This window comes from Ochotona curzoniae, unplaced genomic scaffold, assembly GCF_017591425.1.
Source record: "Ochotona curzoniae isolate NIBS_2020 unplaced genomic scaffold, NIBS_Ocur_1.0 contig_2599, whole genome shotgun sequence".
Classification (NCBI taxonomy): Eukaryota; Metazoa; Chordata; class Mammalia; order Lagomorpha; family Ochotonidae; genus Ochotona; species Ochotona curzoniae.
The window spans coordinates 12404096-12422239 of record NW_024465520.1 but is presented as its reverse complement, the minus strand read 5'-3'; the positions used below and the strand labels follow the sequence as shown (position 1 = coordinate 12422239).

At 43.8% G+C, this 18144-nt stretch overlaps 2 protein-coding genes across 3 annotated transcripts in view; one reads left to right on the top strand and one right to left on the bottom strand.

Annotated features, from left to right (window-relative positions):
- VEPH1 (ventricular zone expressed PH domain containing 1) overlaps nucleotides 1-18144 on the top strand; it is a 177875-nt gene that overhangs the window by 29405 nt on the left and 130326 nt on the right. The gene's annotated exons all lie outside the window — the stretch shown is intronic.
- On the bottom strand, nucleotides 12471-18108 carry PTX3 (pentraxin 3). The gene is made up of 3 exons (XM_040974936.1): nucleotides 17979-18108; nucleotides 17125-17514; nucleotides 12471-13084 (listed from the first exon to the last, which is right to left on the bottom strand). The coding sequence occupies exons 1-3, from the start codon at nucleotides 18106-18108 to the stop codon at nucleotides 12471-12473; spliced, it is 1134 nt and encodes a 377-aa protein (XP_040830870.1).

Here is an 18144-nt window from a genome sequence, read left to right as displayed (position 1 = left end):
TTTCACCAACTCTCCTGAATAAGTGGCTTCCATAACTTCCTTGAAAATACTCCTGCTGTGAGTATACAGTAGTGATACTTGGTGTAGGCATGGCAGGAGATGTCTAAATGGTCGAGCCAAAGAATTGCCCCTCCAGCCTGCAGCCTCTTTGTGCTGAGGTTGCCTCATCCTGGATGAAGGTCCTTTGGGTGGTGTAATAGGATTCTCCAGAGAAAATCAGCAAGATGTGTATATTTAGGGAAAGATGTAGCTTAAGGAGTTGGCTCATGTGTCTATGGCAAGTCCAAAATCCGCAGTGGGCCAACAGACCAAAGACTCAAGCAGACTGGCTGTTGCGTTTCAAGTCCAAAGTCCAGGCCAAGTGCTGCCGAGTTTCTTCTTGCTCAGAGATCATTGCTTGCTTCTATTTTGTCCTTCAGCTGATTGGGTGTGAACCACACAATTAAGACAATATGCATTACTGAAACCCTGCCAGCTTAAATGTTCATCACATCCAAAACACCCTCACAGAAACATCCAGAATAATGTCTGACCAAAAAGCCTCATGGACATGAAAGTAAACTTCGGTTTACAACACCGGTGTCCCACGTCAGAGTGCCACTGAAGTCTCAGTTGTTCTGTTCTGACCTAGCTTCTTGCTAAGGCCTCCAGGAAAGTAGAAGGTGATGGCCAGAACACTTGGGACCCCGGGGACTCTGCCACCCACATGGGAGACCCATGTGGAGTTCCAGGTTTCTGGTTGCAAGCTGGCCCAACCTTGACCATTGCAGTTTTTTTTTCACATTTTATTATTATTGCTATCATTTTATGATACAGTTCCATATTTCCTTATCCCCTCCCCAATTCCCCCCCCCCCGTTCCTTTATATCATTACTAACATATAGTACTTCATACTCAGTCATATGTTCATCATTGCGGGCATGGACAATGGCAGAGAGTCCAGAATCCTATTGTCAAAATATAATATACACAGTTTCACTGTAAGTCCATCTTTGTCTGGAAACAGAAATGCATACCACACTGCATCCTCACATCTGGTTGTTAGTCTCCATTACATAACTACTGTACATTCCCTTAAATGAAAAGTCATGATACAAAAGAAAGAAAAATAGAAATTTACAATGCCATGAAGTTAAATGACATGTTACTAGATATGACAGTCTCCATTACACAACTACTATACCTTCCCTTAAATGAAGAGCCACAAAACAAAATCAACATCCAAGAGAAAAAAGAAATTAACAACACCAAGAAGTTAAACAACATGCTATTAAATGTATAACGTGTAGCTGAAGAAGTGAAAATCAAGAACCTTCTTGAAGAAAATGATGCCACTGTATGATCTATGAGTCATTGAATGATTTAATCAGAAGAAAGTGTTTTGAAGAGAGGAAACCAACAGAAAACAACAAAACCCATGTGATAGAGTTTCCGCTGATCTTTGTTGGTGAAGTGTGTCTCCTCCAGACAATAAACAGATGGGTTTTGTTTTTTTAATCCAGTCTAATAATCTATGATGTTTGATCGAGCTTAAGCAATTTACATTCAGAGTTAAATATACATAGGTGGTACTTTGGTCCTGTCATTTTAGGAATGGGTTGTTCATTGATTTAGTCTTCTGTTGTCATTTTACTGGGATGTTCTTCACCTTTGCCTTTGGTTTTGGCAGGTGCTATTCCTCTTCTCTGTCAAGAGAACATCTTGAAGTATCATTTGTAGGGCAGGTTTGGAAGAGGCAAATTCCTTTAGCTTTTCTTTACTCTGGAAGAATTTTATTTCATTTTCAAAGATGAAAGAAAACTTTGCTGGGTATGTTATCCTAGGCTGACAATTTTTTTCTGTTAGAATCTGGAATATGTCACTCCATTCTCTTCTTGCCTGTAGAGTTTCCTGTGAGAGATCTCCTGTGAGTTTAATTGGCATTCCTTTATATGTCAATTGATGTTTTTCACGTGCACATTTCAGGATCTTTTCCTTCTGTCCAATTGAAGAGAGCTTGATGATCATGTATCTTGGTGAAGATCGCTTTTGATCAAGCCTGTTGGGCGTTCTGTGTCCCTCCTGGATCTTGTTTCCCAATTCTTTCACCAGATTAGGGAAAATTTCCTTGATTATTTCCTTAAATACATTTGCAAACTCAGCTTCTCTTTCTGCACCTTCCGGGACTCCCATAACTCTTATATTTGGCCTCTTAATAGTGTCTTTCAATTCCTGAATACTTTTTTTGGCCTGATCCAGCTCTGCTTCCAGCTTTTTGGTGACAGGAGATATCTTCCAATTCTGAGATTTTTTCTTCTGCTTGCTTGATTCTATTTTGGAGACTCTCCACCGTACTTGTAATTTGCTCTACTGTGTTCTTAATTTCTGATATTCCAGTCTTGATTTGCTTTACTGCTTCCTTAAATTCTTTGAACTCTTGCATGAGCTTCTCATTTTTGACCAGAGTCTTCAAAATGAGTCTTATGGATTCTGTGTCCCCCATTTTCTCGATGTCTTCCTCAGTTAACTCTGAGGTTGGCCTAGGGTTTTGCTCCTTTGCAGGGGAGTTTTCGGTAATATTCATTGTGCCTTTGTCTCTTCTTTTGCTCTTGGTCATTGTACTTCTGGTTAGCAGAGTGTTCTTCTTGGGGCAGGTTTCTAAGCTGTGTCACCCACAGGTCTACAATGCGATTTTACTTATTGCAGTTGGCACACAACTTTTTGCTTGCAGCCACTTGTGCCACAACCTCCAGCGAGTTCCAGGTCTAAGTTCTTTTTTTTTTAAAGACTTATTTTTATTATTTTTTTTATTGGCAAGGCAGATATACAGAGAGGAGAGACAGAGAGGAAGATCTTCCGTCCGATGATTCACTCCCCAAGTGAGCGCAACAGCCAATGCTCTGCCAGTCCGAAGCCAGGAGGCTCTTCCGGGTCTCCCACGCGGGTGCAGGGTCCCAAAGCCTTGGGCCGTCCTCAACTGCTTTCCCGGGCCACAGGCAGGGAGCTGGAAGGGAAGCGGGGCTGCCAGGATAGAACCGGCATCCATATGGGATCCCAGGCGTGCAAGGCGAGGACCTTAACCACTTGCGCCACTGCGCCGGGCCCAGGTCTGGGTTCTTATGTCAGATATCCACCATGGTCTGCACAGCTCCAGCTCTTGGCTCACCATTCTCCACCTCCTGTGATACCGTGCTGAGGCTGCACCGTTTTCTCTGCAACCTTTCTCCCTCTGCCGGTTGGAGTGGGTTCCAGGATTAGAGAGACACCAGGTGTCCTATCTAGTTAGGTTGTTGGTGGCACTGATCTTGTCGGAACCTGTTAGACATTAGGTCTGGGTGCCACACGGACCTATTTTGACCGGTACAATGTAACAGTCGGTATTATTTTCCTGTGGGACCTCAGCAAGCTCTCGCGAGCTCAGCACATGCGCAGTTCTCTGTTGTCCCCTGCAGTCCCAAAGCTATTGCCACAGTGCGCAAAATGGTACCCGACGTGCTACCACAACAGTTCTTCATCCATCAGATCTGAGGGCTACCCAGATATGCCCCAGATGGAACCCATAGAATGCCACGTCATTGCAGTCACCGAGTCAGAAATGAGCTCACTCCCTGCTCAGAGCATGCTCAGTTCTTTCCCTTGCCCTTTTCTCCTTACGCAAAATGGTGCCCAATTCAGCTCTAGGGAGCTGACCAGGCTATGAAATTCACTCTGTTCTCGCACTGCCTGTCTCTGCTCCTGGTCAAATCAAAGGGACCAGCAGGACGGACAGTTCTTTGTCTGGGCTTACCTCCCAAGCTCCCAGTGAAAGTCCCTTCCCACCTGGTTGCTGGTGGAGTTCAGATCGCCGTGCTGTAGTATCATTTACTGCAACACCACACTGCTGTGCCTGCTGCTTTCCTGTGTCTGTCAGTCTCCAGGTACCCCTCTGCTGTTGTTCTGTCCTTTCCTATTTCCTGAAATATGTCCTCTCTGCTTCATCCTGATTAAATGTTTCTCCGTCCATTTAAACATGTCCTTAACCTATTCCGCCATCTTGATTCTCCCACACTACACATTTTAAAACCATGATAGTCATGTTTGCAAATTCATGAAACCCTACCATGGATAAATAAGTGAAAATTGTAATAATATAATAGAAAAGAGTTATTTCTAGAAAATATTGTCTGTAGTAGAAAATCCAAATACTTTTTTTAAGGTTTATTTATTTTTATTGGAAAGGCAGATTTTACAGACAGGACGAGAGACAGAAAGATCTTCTATCCACTGATTCATGCCCCAAATGGTGGCAATGGCCAAAGCTCAGCAGATCCAAAGTCAGGAGCCAGGAGCCTCTTCCAGGTCTCCCATGCAGGTGCAGGGTCCCAAGGTTTTAGACCTTCCTCGACTGCTTTCCCAGGCCACAAGCAGGGAGCTGGATGAGAAGTGGAGCAGCTGGGATACAAACTAGTGCCCATATGGGATCCTGGGGTTTGCGAGGTGAGGGTTTATCCACTGGGCCAACATGCCAGGTCCCAAACACTTTCTAATAGTTTAGTAGACATAAGAGAAATTTCACTGAAGTTGCTAGATCAATTTATAGCAACCAGCTATACCAGCAATAATACATGGGAAATGTAATATTAAAATATATTATACAAAGGAAAGAGCTATACTTGGAGGAAAAGATTACATGACCTTTGAGAATAGAATTCTAAAACTTTATTAATGGCCCAGCACATTAACCTAGCACCTAAAGTCCTCACTTTGCACGTGCCAGGATCCCATATGAGCGCCGATTCTAATCCCTGCAGCTCCGCTTCCCATCCAGCTCCCTGCTTTTGGCCTGGGAAAACAGTTAAGGACAGTCCAAGGCCTTGGGACCCTGCACCCGCGTGGGAGACCTGGAAGAGGCTCCTGCTACTGGCTTCAGATCACCACAGCACCAGCCATTATAGCTGCTTGGGGAGTGAGTCGCAGATGGAACATCTTCCTTTGTCTTTCCTCCTCTCTCTATATCTGACGCGCAAACAAAAATAAAATCTTTTTTTAAAAGGTTTTATTAGAAGCAATTTAATCAAGAATAACTAACAAGAGCAACATGTCATATTTGTGGATGGGGAAATTTGTCATAGGAAAAGATATCAGTTGTCAACAAACTCAGGGAAATTACAATGAGTTTTTCCCAAGAAGGATGGCAAGCTTATTTTAATCCACGAGCAAGGTAAAGTGAAACTCGTAGCCAAAGCAGTTTTGGCAAAAGAAAATAGAAGTTAGGAGAGAGAAGGGGATAACAGTCAAATTTGTGGTGATAAGACAGTTTAGTGACAGTGTGAGGACAAACACGCCGTGTGATGTAACGGAGAAGCAAGAAGCAAGTCCCTCTGCGCTTCCCTAGAAACCGACTATACAGCAGGGCACTCCTCGCAATGCAATAAGAAAGGTCCTTGCCTGAGTACGGATCCATGTCACAATACTCACAGGTTAATTTCAGTTGAAATAAAAACCTAACCATCTTGAAGAAAATTAGAAATCTCTCTCCTTCAGTAAAATGTATTCCTTTAGTAAGCTTCACTCATGATTTTAAAAATTAGAAAACTTAGCAATGAAAAGGAACATCCTTTTTTAGCTGAATATTATTATAAAGAAAACACCCTAAAACTTCACTTCAGGGGTAATTAATGGACACTTTCCTTTGAGTTAAAGTGGAAGAGTGGCAGGCATATCACCTGGGTCACTTTTTATCCTTAAATTATACCAAGAAATCCGATATTTGCAACAACAGAACTTTTTCAAAGGGAGGGCGGGTTTCCAGTGCACCCAAGTCATGATCCAACTACGGCCGGCTGAGTGAAGAAAAGCTGTAATACTTTCCAGGATTAGAAAGCAAACGCACACCCCAAGCTCCGTGCTGTCCAGCTTATCACATCTCTCACCCTGGAAGCTGACAGCATTATTGAAGAGCTCGAGAAAGGGATGTCTCCAACAGTCAGGGCTCACGTGAAGGTTTGGGAGGACATCTTCAGGCCCTTATTTGGGAGCCCGTGGTGTGGTGCAGTTGGCTGCTCTCCGTCCAATAGCAGGATGTTCCTCCCCGCCTTCCAAATCAGCGACCGTCATGAGGCTCTACACCTCTCCCGCGGCATGTCTGCCACACGACCTCCAGCACAAGTCACAAGGGGACGGCAAATGACTTGAAATTGAAGCAGAAGGTCTCTGGAAAGGAAATATAATATGGTCTCAGCAAGAGTCCACATTCCTTTCTGACTTGTTGGCAATAGCTTGAGAAAGACTGTCTAGTTAATTATGATAAATTCACTTCATTTCTTTCTCTGCGTGAGACAAAAGGCAAGTCCCTGATTGGTGAGCTATTTGAAAAATAGAGATTGAAAGTTGGAGTCTCAGGCCTGACACAGTGGCCTTGTGGCTGAAGTCCTTGCCTTGCATGCATTAGGATCCCATGTGGGCACTGGTTCTGGTCCCAGCGGCCCCTCTTCCCATCCAGCCTCCCACTTGTGGCCTGGGAAAGCAGTCAAGCATGGCCCAAAGCCTTGGGATCCTGCACCCATGTGGGAGACCTGGAAGAAGCTCCTGGCTCCTGGGTTCAGATCACTTGGGGAGCGAATCATTGGACTGAGGATCTTCCTCTCTGTCTCTCCTCCTCTCTGTCTATCTGACTTTGCAATAAAAATAGATAAATCTTTAAAAAAAAAAAAAAGAAAGAAAGTTGGAGGTTCATTTACTTCAGCAGTAAGAAGAGATGCCACATAGGGCAGATGAGGCTTACAGAGATAAAGCTACATACTCTGCCCACTTCCAAGCACTTTGGTCAGGAACGGCATCCGTGATTCTTCCTTTTCGTTATCATCATTGTTGTCATCATGGCTAGTTGAGGATCTAACACATATGAGATGTATATTAAAATATTGGGATATAGACATTAAGCCTGGTGGTGAAAATGCTTGCGTCTCATTTTAGAGGCCCATATCAGAATACTTGGCTCCAGCTCCGGACTCCAACCTCCTGCTAATGCTTCCCCTGGAGGCAACAGTGAGGACTCACTCAATTGGATTCCTGCCACCTTTGTGGGAGACCTGGATTCTATTCCCAGCCACAGCCTTCAGCCTAACCTAGCTCCAGACATCACAGACATTTAAGGGAGTGGGCCAGCACATGGAGCTATCTGTCTGTCTTTCCTCTCCTTTCAAATGGTAAAAAGTGAAAAGACATAAACACAGATTGAGGCAGAATCATATACATTTTGGGATTTTCATGATCCCTGTGGAGATGTTTAGCCATTAAAGATTGACAGAGAGTTGGACCTGCTGTGATGGCTCAGTGGGTAAATCCTTGTCCTGCATGTGCCATAATCCCATATGGGCTTTGATTCAATTCTTGACTGTTCCACTTCCCATCCAGCTCCCTGTTTATGGCCTGGGAAAGCAATGGAGGATGGCCCAAAGCTTTGGAACCCTTCACCAGTGTGGGATACTTGGGAGAAGTTCCTGGCTCCTGGATTTGGATCTGCTCAGCTCTGCTCCAGCCATTGTGGCCACTTGGGGAGTGGAAAAGTAGATTCATCTTTCTTTCTGTAGCTTCTTCTCTCTATGAATCTGCCTTTCCAATAAAATAAGCAGATGTTTAAAAAATAATAATATTGACTATGATGGTTGGACCTGGTGATGGAGATGCTCCCATAATGAAGTATGTGGGTCAAGTACTCGGACTGCCCTGCCTCCAGCTTCCTGCTGATGCAGAGTTCGGGAGGTAGCAGGCATACGTCACGGGGCTGGGCTCCTGCCAGCCACGTGGGGAGACATGCACTGAGTCCAGGGCTGTTGGGAACAGTTAAGGCATGAGCCACAGATGGGGACTCTTTGTGTCTCCTTGCCTCTCAAGTCAAAACAATCACGACACAATTATTTTCAAGGGGAGAATTTTAAGTTCATAGTATTATAGGTTGTTAGGAAAGAGTTTATTAGTCAAATAATCTCACAAACTACTAAGCAGTCTTACTAGAAATATTCACCACGAGTAATACTATACCTAAGAAACTATCAAATATTCTGTCAGTAAGAAGTAGTTCTAAAGAAACGTCCAAATATGGGGGAAAAAACACATCTTGGAATAGAAGACTGTTGCATATTTCAAAATGTTAGGAATCGAAGTCGGAGTTTGTAACTTCTCGACTTCTCCAGCAGAGGCCACTGTGAGGTAGAAAGTGGACCTCACAGTTGAGGCCATTCATCCACTGAGCTGAAAAGTGACTTCACACACGGGAGAGTCATTGTGTGTTCATTTTGTTTTGTTTTGTTACTTCTATGAGTGTTAATCCTCTTAAAGGAATATCCTTTTGAGATAACTATTTTGTTTCAAACGTAGTTTAGAAAGCCTTGAATATACACCATCTGTTTAATGATCCTTTAACAAAGTAGGCAAGATGTGTCCCCAATTTTTTAGTTAATCTGAGATTCAGAAAGACTGCTTCACATACGTGCTACCTTACAGTTATTAAGTTAGTGGGCGATGGTGCCAGATTTGGATGACAACTTAAAGTCCAACAATTTTGTTTCTGTGCTTCAGATTTACACAACTGATGGGTCCCCATTTATCAACTCCCAGAGTACATACATCAATTCTACAAACTGCCTTAACTGATACTTTTAACTTTAGGGATGCCATTCTTTGTAAAGAAGAGAATTTTATTTATTGGAGGAATTTTGTTTATGGCAAGTTACACACAGCGAGGGAAGGGAAGCTTCTCTATCTGCCTGTTCACTCCGCAGTTGGGCACGGTGTCCAGGGGTGGACAAGGAAAAAGTCAGGAGCCTGGGATTCCGTATGGGTGTAGGCCCAAGGACTGGAGCCGTCTTTAGTTCCTTTCCAGGTTCATTATCATGGATCACAAGTGGGGCAACCCAGACTTGAATTGGTGCCCATATGGGATGCTGGCATAGCAGACTGTAGCTTAACCTGCTGTGACACAACTCCAGCCCCTAAAGGTACTGCTGCTTAAGCAGATAAAGAATAATTCTGGAAATATTGAGCCTAGTAAAATGCTAAAAGAATGTATTTCTAAGACTTGATAAGAAATAAATAATAAAAAGTCAATTATAAAGATCAATTATAATTCGTTTGAAAAAATATCATTTTTTGTTAAAGTAAATCCAGTTAAGTAACTGTAAATACTTAGATGTCAGATATCTTAAATATCGAAAGAACTAATACGTGAAAGCCAATTTATTTATATTATAAAAGGCATGCAAATATATCTATGTTTTATTTATGCTTGTATGTTATCTCTGCAAAAATGTTGCTGCATTGGACGTCCGTATGAATGTTCCAGAGTGACAAACTGTCTCCAGTGGTCTGGACTGGGAGGTCTAGGACATGGAACCTTTCTAGAGTGACAAATTGTCCTTAGTGGTTTGGGACTGGGAGGCCTGGGACACAGAACCTTCAGGGTAGAAACTCTGACAGTCCCACGCAAACCAGGACCGTTCATTGCGCTAGAGCAGAGCAGTGACCATTTATGTGCACGATGTAAAATATATACACTCAATTCCTCTTGATAACTTGTCACCTTGCATGGTTGTTTTACTGTGCCCTTGCACGATGATACCTTTAATAACTGACCTAGTGAGAGACATGGTGTCCCAAGGAACTACCCTAAGCCAGTATCAGATGCTTCTTTTTAGATATTTTATTTCAGTCCTATACATCCATTCTCTCTTCTTTTTGATGAAATCTAAAGTATATCAAATGCTAAAGTGAATACAAGAAAAAACATATCACATGCTTATTGATAGCTTTTAAAAAGCCAAACATCTAGCTTCTTGAGAATTTGTAAAACACATCCTCTGAGCATAGTTTATGAATGTGTTGGTATCATAAAATAATAATAATAATAATTTAAAATGACAAAAGAGTCAAGTACCTAGTTCTCTTATTTAAAAAAAAATCATTGGCTCAGGATTGGTTATCAACCAATAATGCAACAAAGAAGGTGGAAGTATATTTTTCTCTCATGTAAGAATAAATCTAGGGACAGCTATGTGGTAAACGGGTTATGCCATTGTCTGTGATGTCAGCCTCTATTATCAGAGCACTGGTTGAAATCCCAGTGGCTATACTTCCAATTTAACTCGCTGTTAATGCATCTGTGAGGGCAGTGGATGATGGCTCAAGTGTCTGAACCCTTGCCACCAGCGTAGGAGACCTGAATGGAGCTCCTGGCTCCTGGTCTTAGCCTGGCCCAGCCCTAGCCATTGTGGGCATTTGGGAAGTGGGCAAGCAGATAGAGAATCTCTTGCAGCCTACCTTTCAAATAAAATAAATGAACCATCAGATATGCAGACTTCTTTGATATTGTTGCATGGAATTTCCTGGTGTAAGATGGTTGCTGAAATTCTGACTATCATCACCACATCCTGAACAGACAGAAAAATAAAGGGAAAAAGACTAATACGCATGTTTCAACATTGGTAGGAGCTTAGTTGTATGTCTACTTTGGAGTGGCCGTATAAGCCACTAAGATTAAAATTTTGGCACATAAGAAAATAAACAAATCAAAGGACAAGTAGAAGTCCCTGAGATAGCTATCCCAACTTACTGCCATAGCTGATAAAAATTTATACATTGATAACCCAAAGATTATTTTCTTCTGTTTATTTCTTCCTTGTCTTCAACATGTTATATATATATATATACATATGAGTTCCACCACCATTTGAGTTCACATTTATCTAGGCCTGAGCTATTTGTGAGTGTGGTAAACACATCCCAATTTATGCAGAAATATGCCAGGGAACTAAAAGCATTCCTAACTTTTTGCCATAGTTTAAATTCAGTGTTTCTTCTATCAGCTCAGAGTTGAAGACACGTAGACAGTAGCTAGACAGGGACTTGCATGTGGCCCATGTGCCTGCAAATTTGCACCACGTAGTGTCTTGGAATCTGAGACTGGCCTGCCTGTGTGTAACTGCACATTATTTTCTTAGAAAGGCATCAGCCTAATTTTGCAGGTCTCAAGAATAGGAGGCCCTTGCACTGAGCAAGAACAGCCTCAAATACCATTACATTTCTGGGATGTTATTGCTGAAATAAAGAGTCCAACCACTTCCTTTTACTGACAGAATCCAGAAGAGTTCTACAGTATGTCTCAAGGATGCCCAGCTAGCTAGTCACAAAATCTAAGGACCCCTAGCTAACTGGGTGTGAATCATCCCTGATTCTATTCTTCAGATTTTCTGAACAGGTGGTTGTTTATGAACCTGTGGTTTTTCAGGCCCTAACTTTAGACTCATCATCACTGTGGTTTTGCCACACTTCAGAGGTGTCGCTATGATGCTCTATTGTCAGCCCTGTGGGGAGTCTACAGAACAAGGTGCTGGGTGCAGAGAGTTACCTGCCATCTGCAGTATAGAGGGGTGTGACTGTCCCTGTCCCCCTGGCCCATGGGTGAGGGAACTGGGTGTGTTTTAAGGGTGTGAGTTAATGCTTCAAGACTCCTCTGTCTCTCCAGTGACAGTTCTTAACCACTGTTTGCAGACCTCACATGTGTGTGAAAGCACTGCCTGTTCTGAGTTAAAATAGTACAGAAAAGCTGTACAAGCTCCAGGAATCGTCAAATTGGAAGAAACCTACAGATTGTCATTGCTTCAGTTCCTCAATCTCTCTGATGAGGAAACTGAGAGACAGAGAAAGGGAGAGAGGGAGAGAAAAACTGACTTCTGCAAGATTGTATTTTTTATGATTTGTAGGAATCCGAAGCTTAAACAGCTCTATGGTTTGTTTCTGGTAGTACTATCACCAGCTACAGAATAGGTTAGTGTCTGAAAGCTAATTGCCTGCTCCAGATGAAGAAAAAACAAAAAGGCTGGATTTGCTCCAACGTGTCTCTTACATTTACAACTAGATGACATGAGTTAGTTTTATAAAAGATTTTATTCACAGTAGAGCTTTACAAAAATAGTCTTAATAAAATTAATACAAACCCATTTTACATATAACTTATACAACTATCTTCTCAGAAAAATGACATTCGACTAAAACACATACTACATTTCTATTTGTTAAGTCACCTTATGGTATAAATATGTTTCTATTATCTTTTGAAATAAGATACATACATAACAATGAACAATGGACAACATGTTTTGTTTTCCTTGCAATCTAAAATTTGCCTCTGGCCAGATCCAAGTGGAACAATTACCCTTCTGTTCAACAATCCAGTCCTTTTTAATTTTTTGAGAGTTTATCTGACAGAGAAATGGCATTAATCTGAAAGCACCATGGCACAACATCTAGAAACAATATCCCCCAAACCTTTCTCCAATGTCTGCCCTTCAACTGTTTATTCAGTATTCTGCCAAGGTAAATAAAGATCAACCTCAACTCTTTCCTTCATTAGTCTCAAGTGTTCTTATTACAAAGTGAGGTTTTCAGACCTTCCCAGCTGGCATACATTTGAAATACGAGTTTCTTCTTTGGCTTCAAGTAGAGTTTCACAACACTTAGGAAACATACTGGGCTCCGCCATGTGGCTGAATCTCTGTGACGCCCCACCCAACAACGTTACCCCGGATGTGGCAGGACTCTGCTCCTCCACTCTCTCTGATCTCCTCATTGCTCAGAACACGATCCCAGATATTGAAACCTGTGAGTCTTCCAGAGAAGGACAGTGCTTCATCAAAGCCCCCACCGACACAGCAGCCATTCTTTTCTTGGCCGATCTGCAGGATTCCTCCCTCTGGAACCACGTGCCCTGGGACCGTGTGGACAGCGGTAGCCACCAGTTCCCCGTTCATCCACAAGGTCATGCTCCCTTTCGCTGAATTCCAGGTGCTGCACAGGTGGGTCCACCTTCCCAGGGAGACCACAGTGTCAGCAACCAGTTTGTTCTCCTCTCCACCCACCACAAACATTATGGACTGATAGCTGAGATACAGCTGGATCTCATAGGGGTTCCTTTTGGTGCCATAGGAAAACAGGATGGTTTTGTTTAATACATCTGTGGCTTTGACCCAAATGCAAGCGCTAAAAGACTCGAGTTTCATGGATCTCACTGGGTGCACGCTTCCAAAAATCTTCTTGGAACGCATGGGAAATAAGATTGCTGTTTCACAACCTAAAGTAGCAAGAAAATAAGACAAAGAATGTGAGAGAAGTTCATTCACATTTATTCTGGCATTGACCTATTTTAACATAGTTTTTTCTAAGAATGGTAAAGGAAAACTATACGCAGCATTACATTGTGACTTAAGCAGCCTCAACTGTAATTTGTAAAAGAAGATGAGGGCCTGGCATGAGGGCTCGGTGGCTAAATTCTCACCTTGCAAGTGCCATGATCCCATATGGGTGCTGGTTCATGTCCCAGCTGCTCCACTTCCCATCCAGCTCCCTGCCTGTGGCCTAGGAAAGCAGAAGATGGCCCAAAGTCCTGGGACCTTGCACCCACATGGGAGACCCAGAAGAAGCTCCTAGCTCCTGGCTTTGGATAGACTTAACTCCAGCCCTGCAGCCATTTGGAGAGTGAACCAGCACATGGAAGATCGTTGTCTCTCCTTCCCTGAATAAAATCTGATCTGCCTTCCCAGTAAAAATAAGTAAATCTTTAAAAAAGAAGAAGAAGAAGATGATGAGGAAAGCCATCCTCTTACTCAGCGAAGCATCTGTGTAGGAAAGAAGTCATGCAACAGAAGAAGCCAAGCAGTCCAGACCCTAAAACAATAAAACCCTGTGGAGTGACTACCTCCCCTCTAAATTAGCATAGATTCTGTTATTGCTTTTACAAAATTGGAATCATTATGGGTGAAACTCCAACAATAGCTCTATAGTTCAAGAATTAGAGCTCAATTTGTGTGTCTCATCACCGCCAAGTTCCTCAATAATAGATTGTGAAATCCAGCGAACCTAGTTCATTCCATTTAGCCATTAGCTACAAGCATTTCTAAACAAAATGCTAAAAGAGTGATGTCACTTGGAAATACATAGTTTGCAACATTTGCAAATTTTGCAGAGTTTGTAGAAAGCCAACAGTGTAAATACGGCTGACTAATGCTTACTGGATGCTCATTCAGTGACTCTTTGGACCATATGTTCTCTGAGCCACTAAAATGTCATTTTAACCCATCTACTATCAATGTTAGCAGTAGTCTTTTTATTCCCACTTTAAAGATGAGAAAGCCAAGACAAACATAATTTAGTCTGAGTCTCCATAGCTGACAAGTGATAAAACTAAGGTTTGAACTTAAGGAGTTTGGTCGCAGAGGTCATACCCTAACCATTGCACTACCTTGTCTCTTTCTGCTGGAATCCCTGGATTTGGCTATGAGGTTTCCAATTCGGCCTGTTTTACTACTAATGAGTATGCCACAGCTTTGGATGAATCTCATATTCTCTCCAGTCTTAGTATTACCTATAAATGAACCTTGTAGTCTGCTTTTAATGTTTTACAAATCTATAAGCAACAAGAATGCAGCATCAAGAACGGGGTGGGCCAGGGAGATGCTGAAACACTTTTACTTTGCCCACATACTTGTGCATGCTTGGGCCCTAAAAGTAAACGTTTAAGAGAAATGAATCCCCACAAGGAACCTAATTGGAGAACAGGTTTCACTGAGCACTTAAGAGGAAGGGACACTTGAACTTGAATTTGAGAGCTCAGCAAACAGCCACCTCTCTCCATCTCAAGGGCACATAGCTGATCCAGAGGGTGGAGATGCAGACATGCGCATTTTCTGGGAATCTCTGGGAAATGCTGCTGCTGAAATGTTTAACCAGAGAAGTCCGCTTTCTCTGATTATGCAAGGGTACTTCAACATGCTTGTGGAAAAGGAAATCAAAACTGTTGCAAAAGGTTTTTAAAATTCATGCAGTTTTTTCATCATATTTTCATGAACTTTTTGAAGATTCCTTGCGTGCATGAATTTCAAAATTTTTATACCAAAATACCTTGTGTTTAGTCCCATTTTCACAAGCTTTCTGAAGCACCTTCCTTTTTACAGAGACGGAAATGTTGCAAAAACCTAAAGAAAGTGTGACTGATTTGAAAATCAGACTGATTTGAAAATCAAACTCCCAGGGCATTTAAACACTAGCTAGTGGTTGGACAGAACTTGCAGTAAAAAAAAAATATATATATATATATATATGTATATATATATATATATGTAAAACACAATAAGTTTATTCTGATTTGTGGAAGTGGCTCTGTCCAGAAAACTTTGAACAAACAGGGACTTTATGTCCTAGTAATAGCCAAGAAATCTTTTGATAGTGAAATCAACTAAATCAAGTAAAGATCATGGAACAAAAGATTCCCTTCCCCATGGGCACTTAAGATATTCTGGTCTCTGTAAAGTTCTGGTATAGTAGTGATCAAGGCAGTGCCTACTGCAGCCTAATTAACTGGTTTCCTGTTGGAATAAGTCCAGGTCGTGAGCACTGCATTCCAGAGGGCGTGCTGATTATGTCTGGGAGACCCCCTGGCTGCAGGAGTTCCCGCAGTGGAACCCCATGTGGGCAGGTTCTGGGGGGCTTCTTTTGTTGATCAATGATTGGTGCTCTGAACGCCTCTTTGCAATATCAGGCGCTCTCATAGGAGAAATGTTAGCTGATAGGTTTTTTTTTTTTTTTCTGATTTTAGTATTAAAGAACAAGCTAAATGAAAGCCAGGTTTTTAGGAGACCAAAACCAAGATGATGAGGCAGTCCCTAGGGTCCAAGCTGGCAGCAGACCAAGGGAAGGGAAACCAAAGACTGGGTGCAGTGTTTCTGTGTACAACAAGAGCCGGCTCTTCTACTATCAGGAGCAGAGGGAAGAGGAAAACGAGGGTTATTTCTTGAGGTAGATTAGAGACACAGTGACTTTGCACAGCTTGCACAACACCAGAACTATCATGCATTAACACGCTCACAGAATCAGAACTTTGCCCCTAGCACGGCATTGAGGATCCACGGTGGACTTGTAGAAGTTCATGGAACAGTGTATCATGAGAAACCTATACGTGGATTTCCATATCTGTGCATCAAAATAAATGTGCCTTGAATTCCATTTTCCACTAACTTTTGAAAGACTTGAACATTTGCTGTTCCACTTTTTGTCCTCTGAAGTCTTACTAATATTTCGGGAAATGTGGGCGCTGCGGTTAAGCAGCCCCTGGCTCTTCAGGAGGCTGGCATACTGGCCTCACTTGGGTGATCTGAATTGAACCATGTTTTCATAGATGATTCTTCCCTCACCCCATCCAGTTAGATGGGTTTGATTGGAAATACAGGGCAAAGTGGCGTGCTTTTTAAATTGTTTTTCTGTTTGGGAAAGTCTATCAATTTCTATACTCTTACATAGGATACCGATTTTCTAATGTAATCCACAGATGGTTGTCCTATCAGCATTTCTTAAAAGTGATTAATAAAGGAATGTTGCTGGGCTCCAAATCTCTTCTTCTTTTAACCAATTTGTAAATAGGGATTCCTGGAGTGTCCCTTGGCACTTGGACATTTTGCATCTGCTTCCAGCATCCCCAGATTGTCCTTGGGTGAAGCAGGATGGCGCACATGGATTGGCCCTTACCCTGCCTGTTCCACCTTGGATGTCAAACTTCCCCCCTCAGGTCTCTAGGGTCATAAGAATTCCACAGATCCCTGGGGATGCGCTGACCTTGTGGAGGTCAGGTCAGCCTCTAGGCTCCACCTCTCTGTGGACGAGGAGGAAGCGCTGACAAGAGTAGCTGGAAAACATCCCTCCAAGTTAGGCTGGATCCTGAAATAGCGCGGGAAACCAGAGCTCCCCAACAGAGAGGGGCGGGATAAAATTAGAAGTCCTGGAAATCCCTAACGGAGGGAAGCTGCGCAGCGAGGGAGGTCACAGTGGTAACCTAACCTAGGAGCTCCTGGTGCGCCCGGGTGGGATCGAGTGTCAGGGGCCCTGGACGTCTCCAATACGTCCAAGGCCAGCGCTTTCCTCTGGACTTCTTGGAACGGAGGAAGACTTTTCCTTTTCTCCGCCTCGGAGGGAGTGCCCGGGCTCTGTGACTGTGCATGCGGAAAAGAGGTGTGTCTGTGTGCTCCCCCACTGGAGGTGCCCAAGGAGCCTACAGGCCGGTTTTCCGCACCGAGAGAACCGAACGAGGCGGCAGGGGAGGTGGCTAGGGTCCGGGTCTCTTACCTGCCGGCAGCCAGCGCGCGGCCGCCCAGCCCTGCACGGCGTGCAGCTCTGCCCGCGCCCGCCGCAGCTCCTCCAGGGCGCGCTCCGCTTCCTCCCGCCGCTGCGCCTCTGCGTGCTCCAGGAGCGCCAGCCTGCGGTCCGCGGCGCGGCTGGCCGGCAGCAGTTCGGCCAGCGCCTCGGCCAGCCTGGTCACCGTCGGCTCTGCCGGTGCGCACGGCCGGGCCAGGCTGCCCGCCAGCCGGCCCATCTCGGCCCGCAGCCTCTGCAGCTCGCCGCGCAGCAGGTCGTCGGTCGCCTGCAGCAGCATGCTCTCCCGCATCTGCGAGTTCTCCAGCATGATGAAGAGCTTGTCCCACTCGGAGTGCTCCGCACCGCAGTCGCACGGCGTGGCTGGAGAGCGGGACAAACGCGCATTAAAACCCTACCCAGATCTGCCTGGAGTGCGCTTAGTGAAAGGGAACTTCCTACGGTGGTCCCAACTTAATAGCCCGTCCCCGGGAGACCCCCTTTTTCTTTAAGGATACCTCCTGGTAAACAGCATGGAAGTATCTCAGAAGTGACCCAGAAGCCATTCATTCAGGACCGAATGAAGTTGAACTCCAGGAAATCGCGCGCCAGTGGCACAAAGCGGCCAAATACTGACGATTTCAAATAGTTCAACCCGGTCAATGTAGGCAGCACAAATACCTCCTCAGATCCTCTCTCTTAACTCAGGCGCTTCTCACTTTTACAAAACAAACTACAATGTTTGGCTTGATTGTTTTTGGCTGCAAAGTACAGATCCCGTATTTCAGACCCAGAGCTGTAGCGAATGCAGTCAGGACTAGCGGAGAAACAGTTAAAAGGGAACTTACGGTCGTCGGTGGGATGCAGTCCATTGTCTATTTCGTTGTCCAAGTTCACATACATGAGTTCGTAATCATGCGAGTTCTCGGCCAACCCCGCCGACCAGAGCGCCCAAAGCAGAATCGCAAGGAGATGCATTGCTGGAGGGGAGGTTCTTGCCTCGCAGCAGTGTGA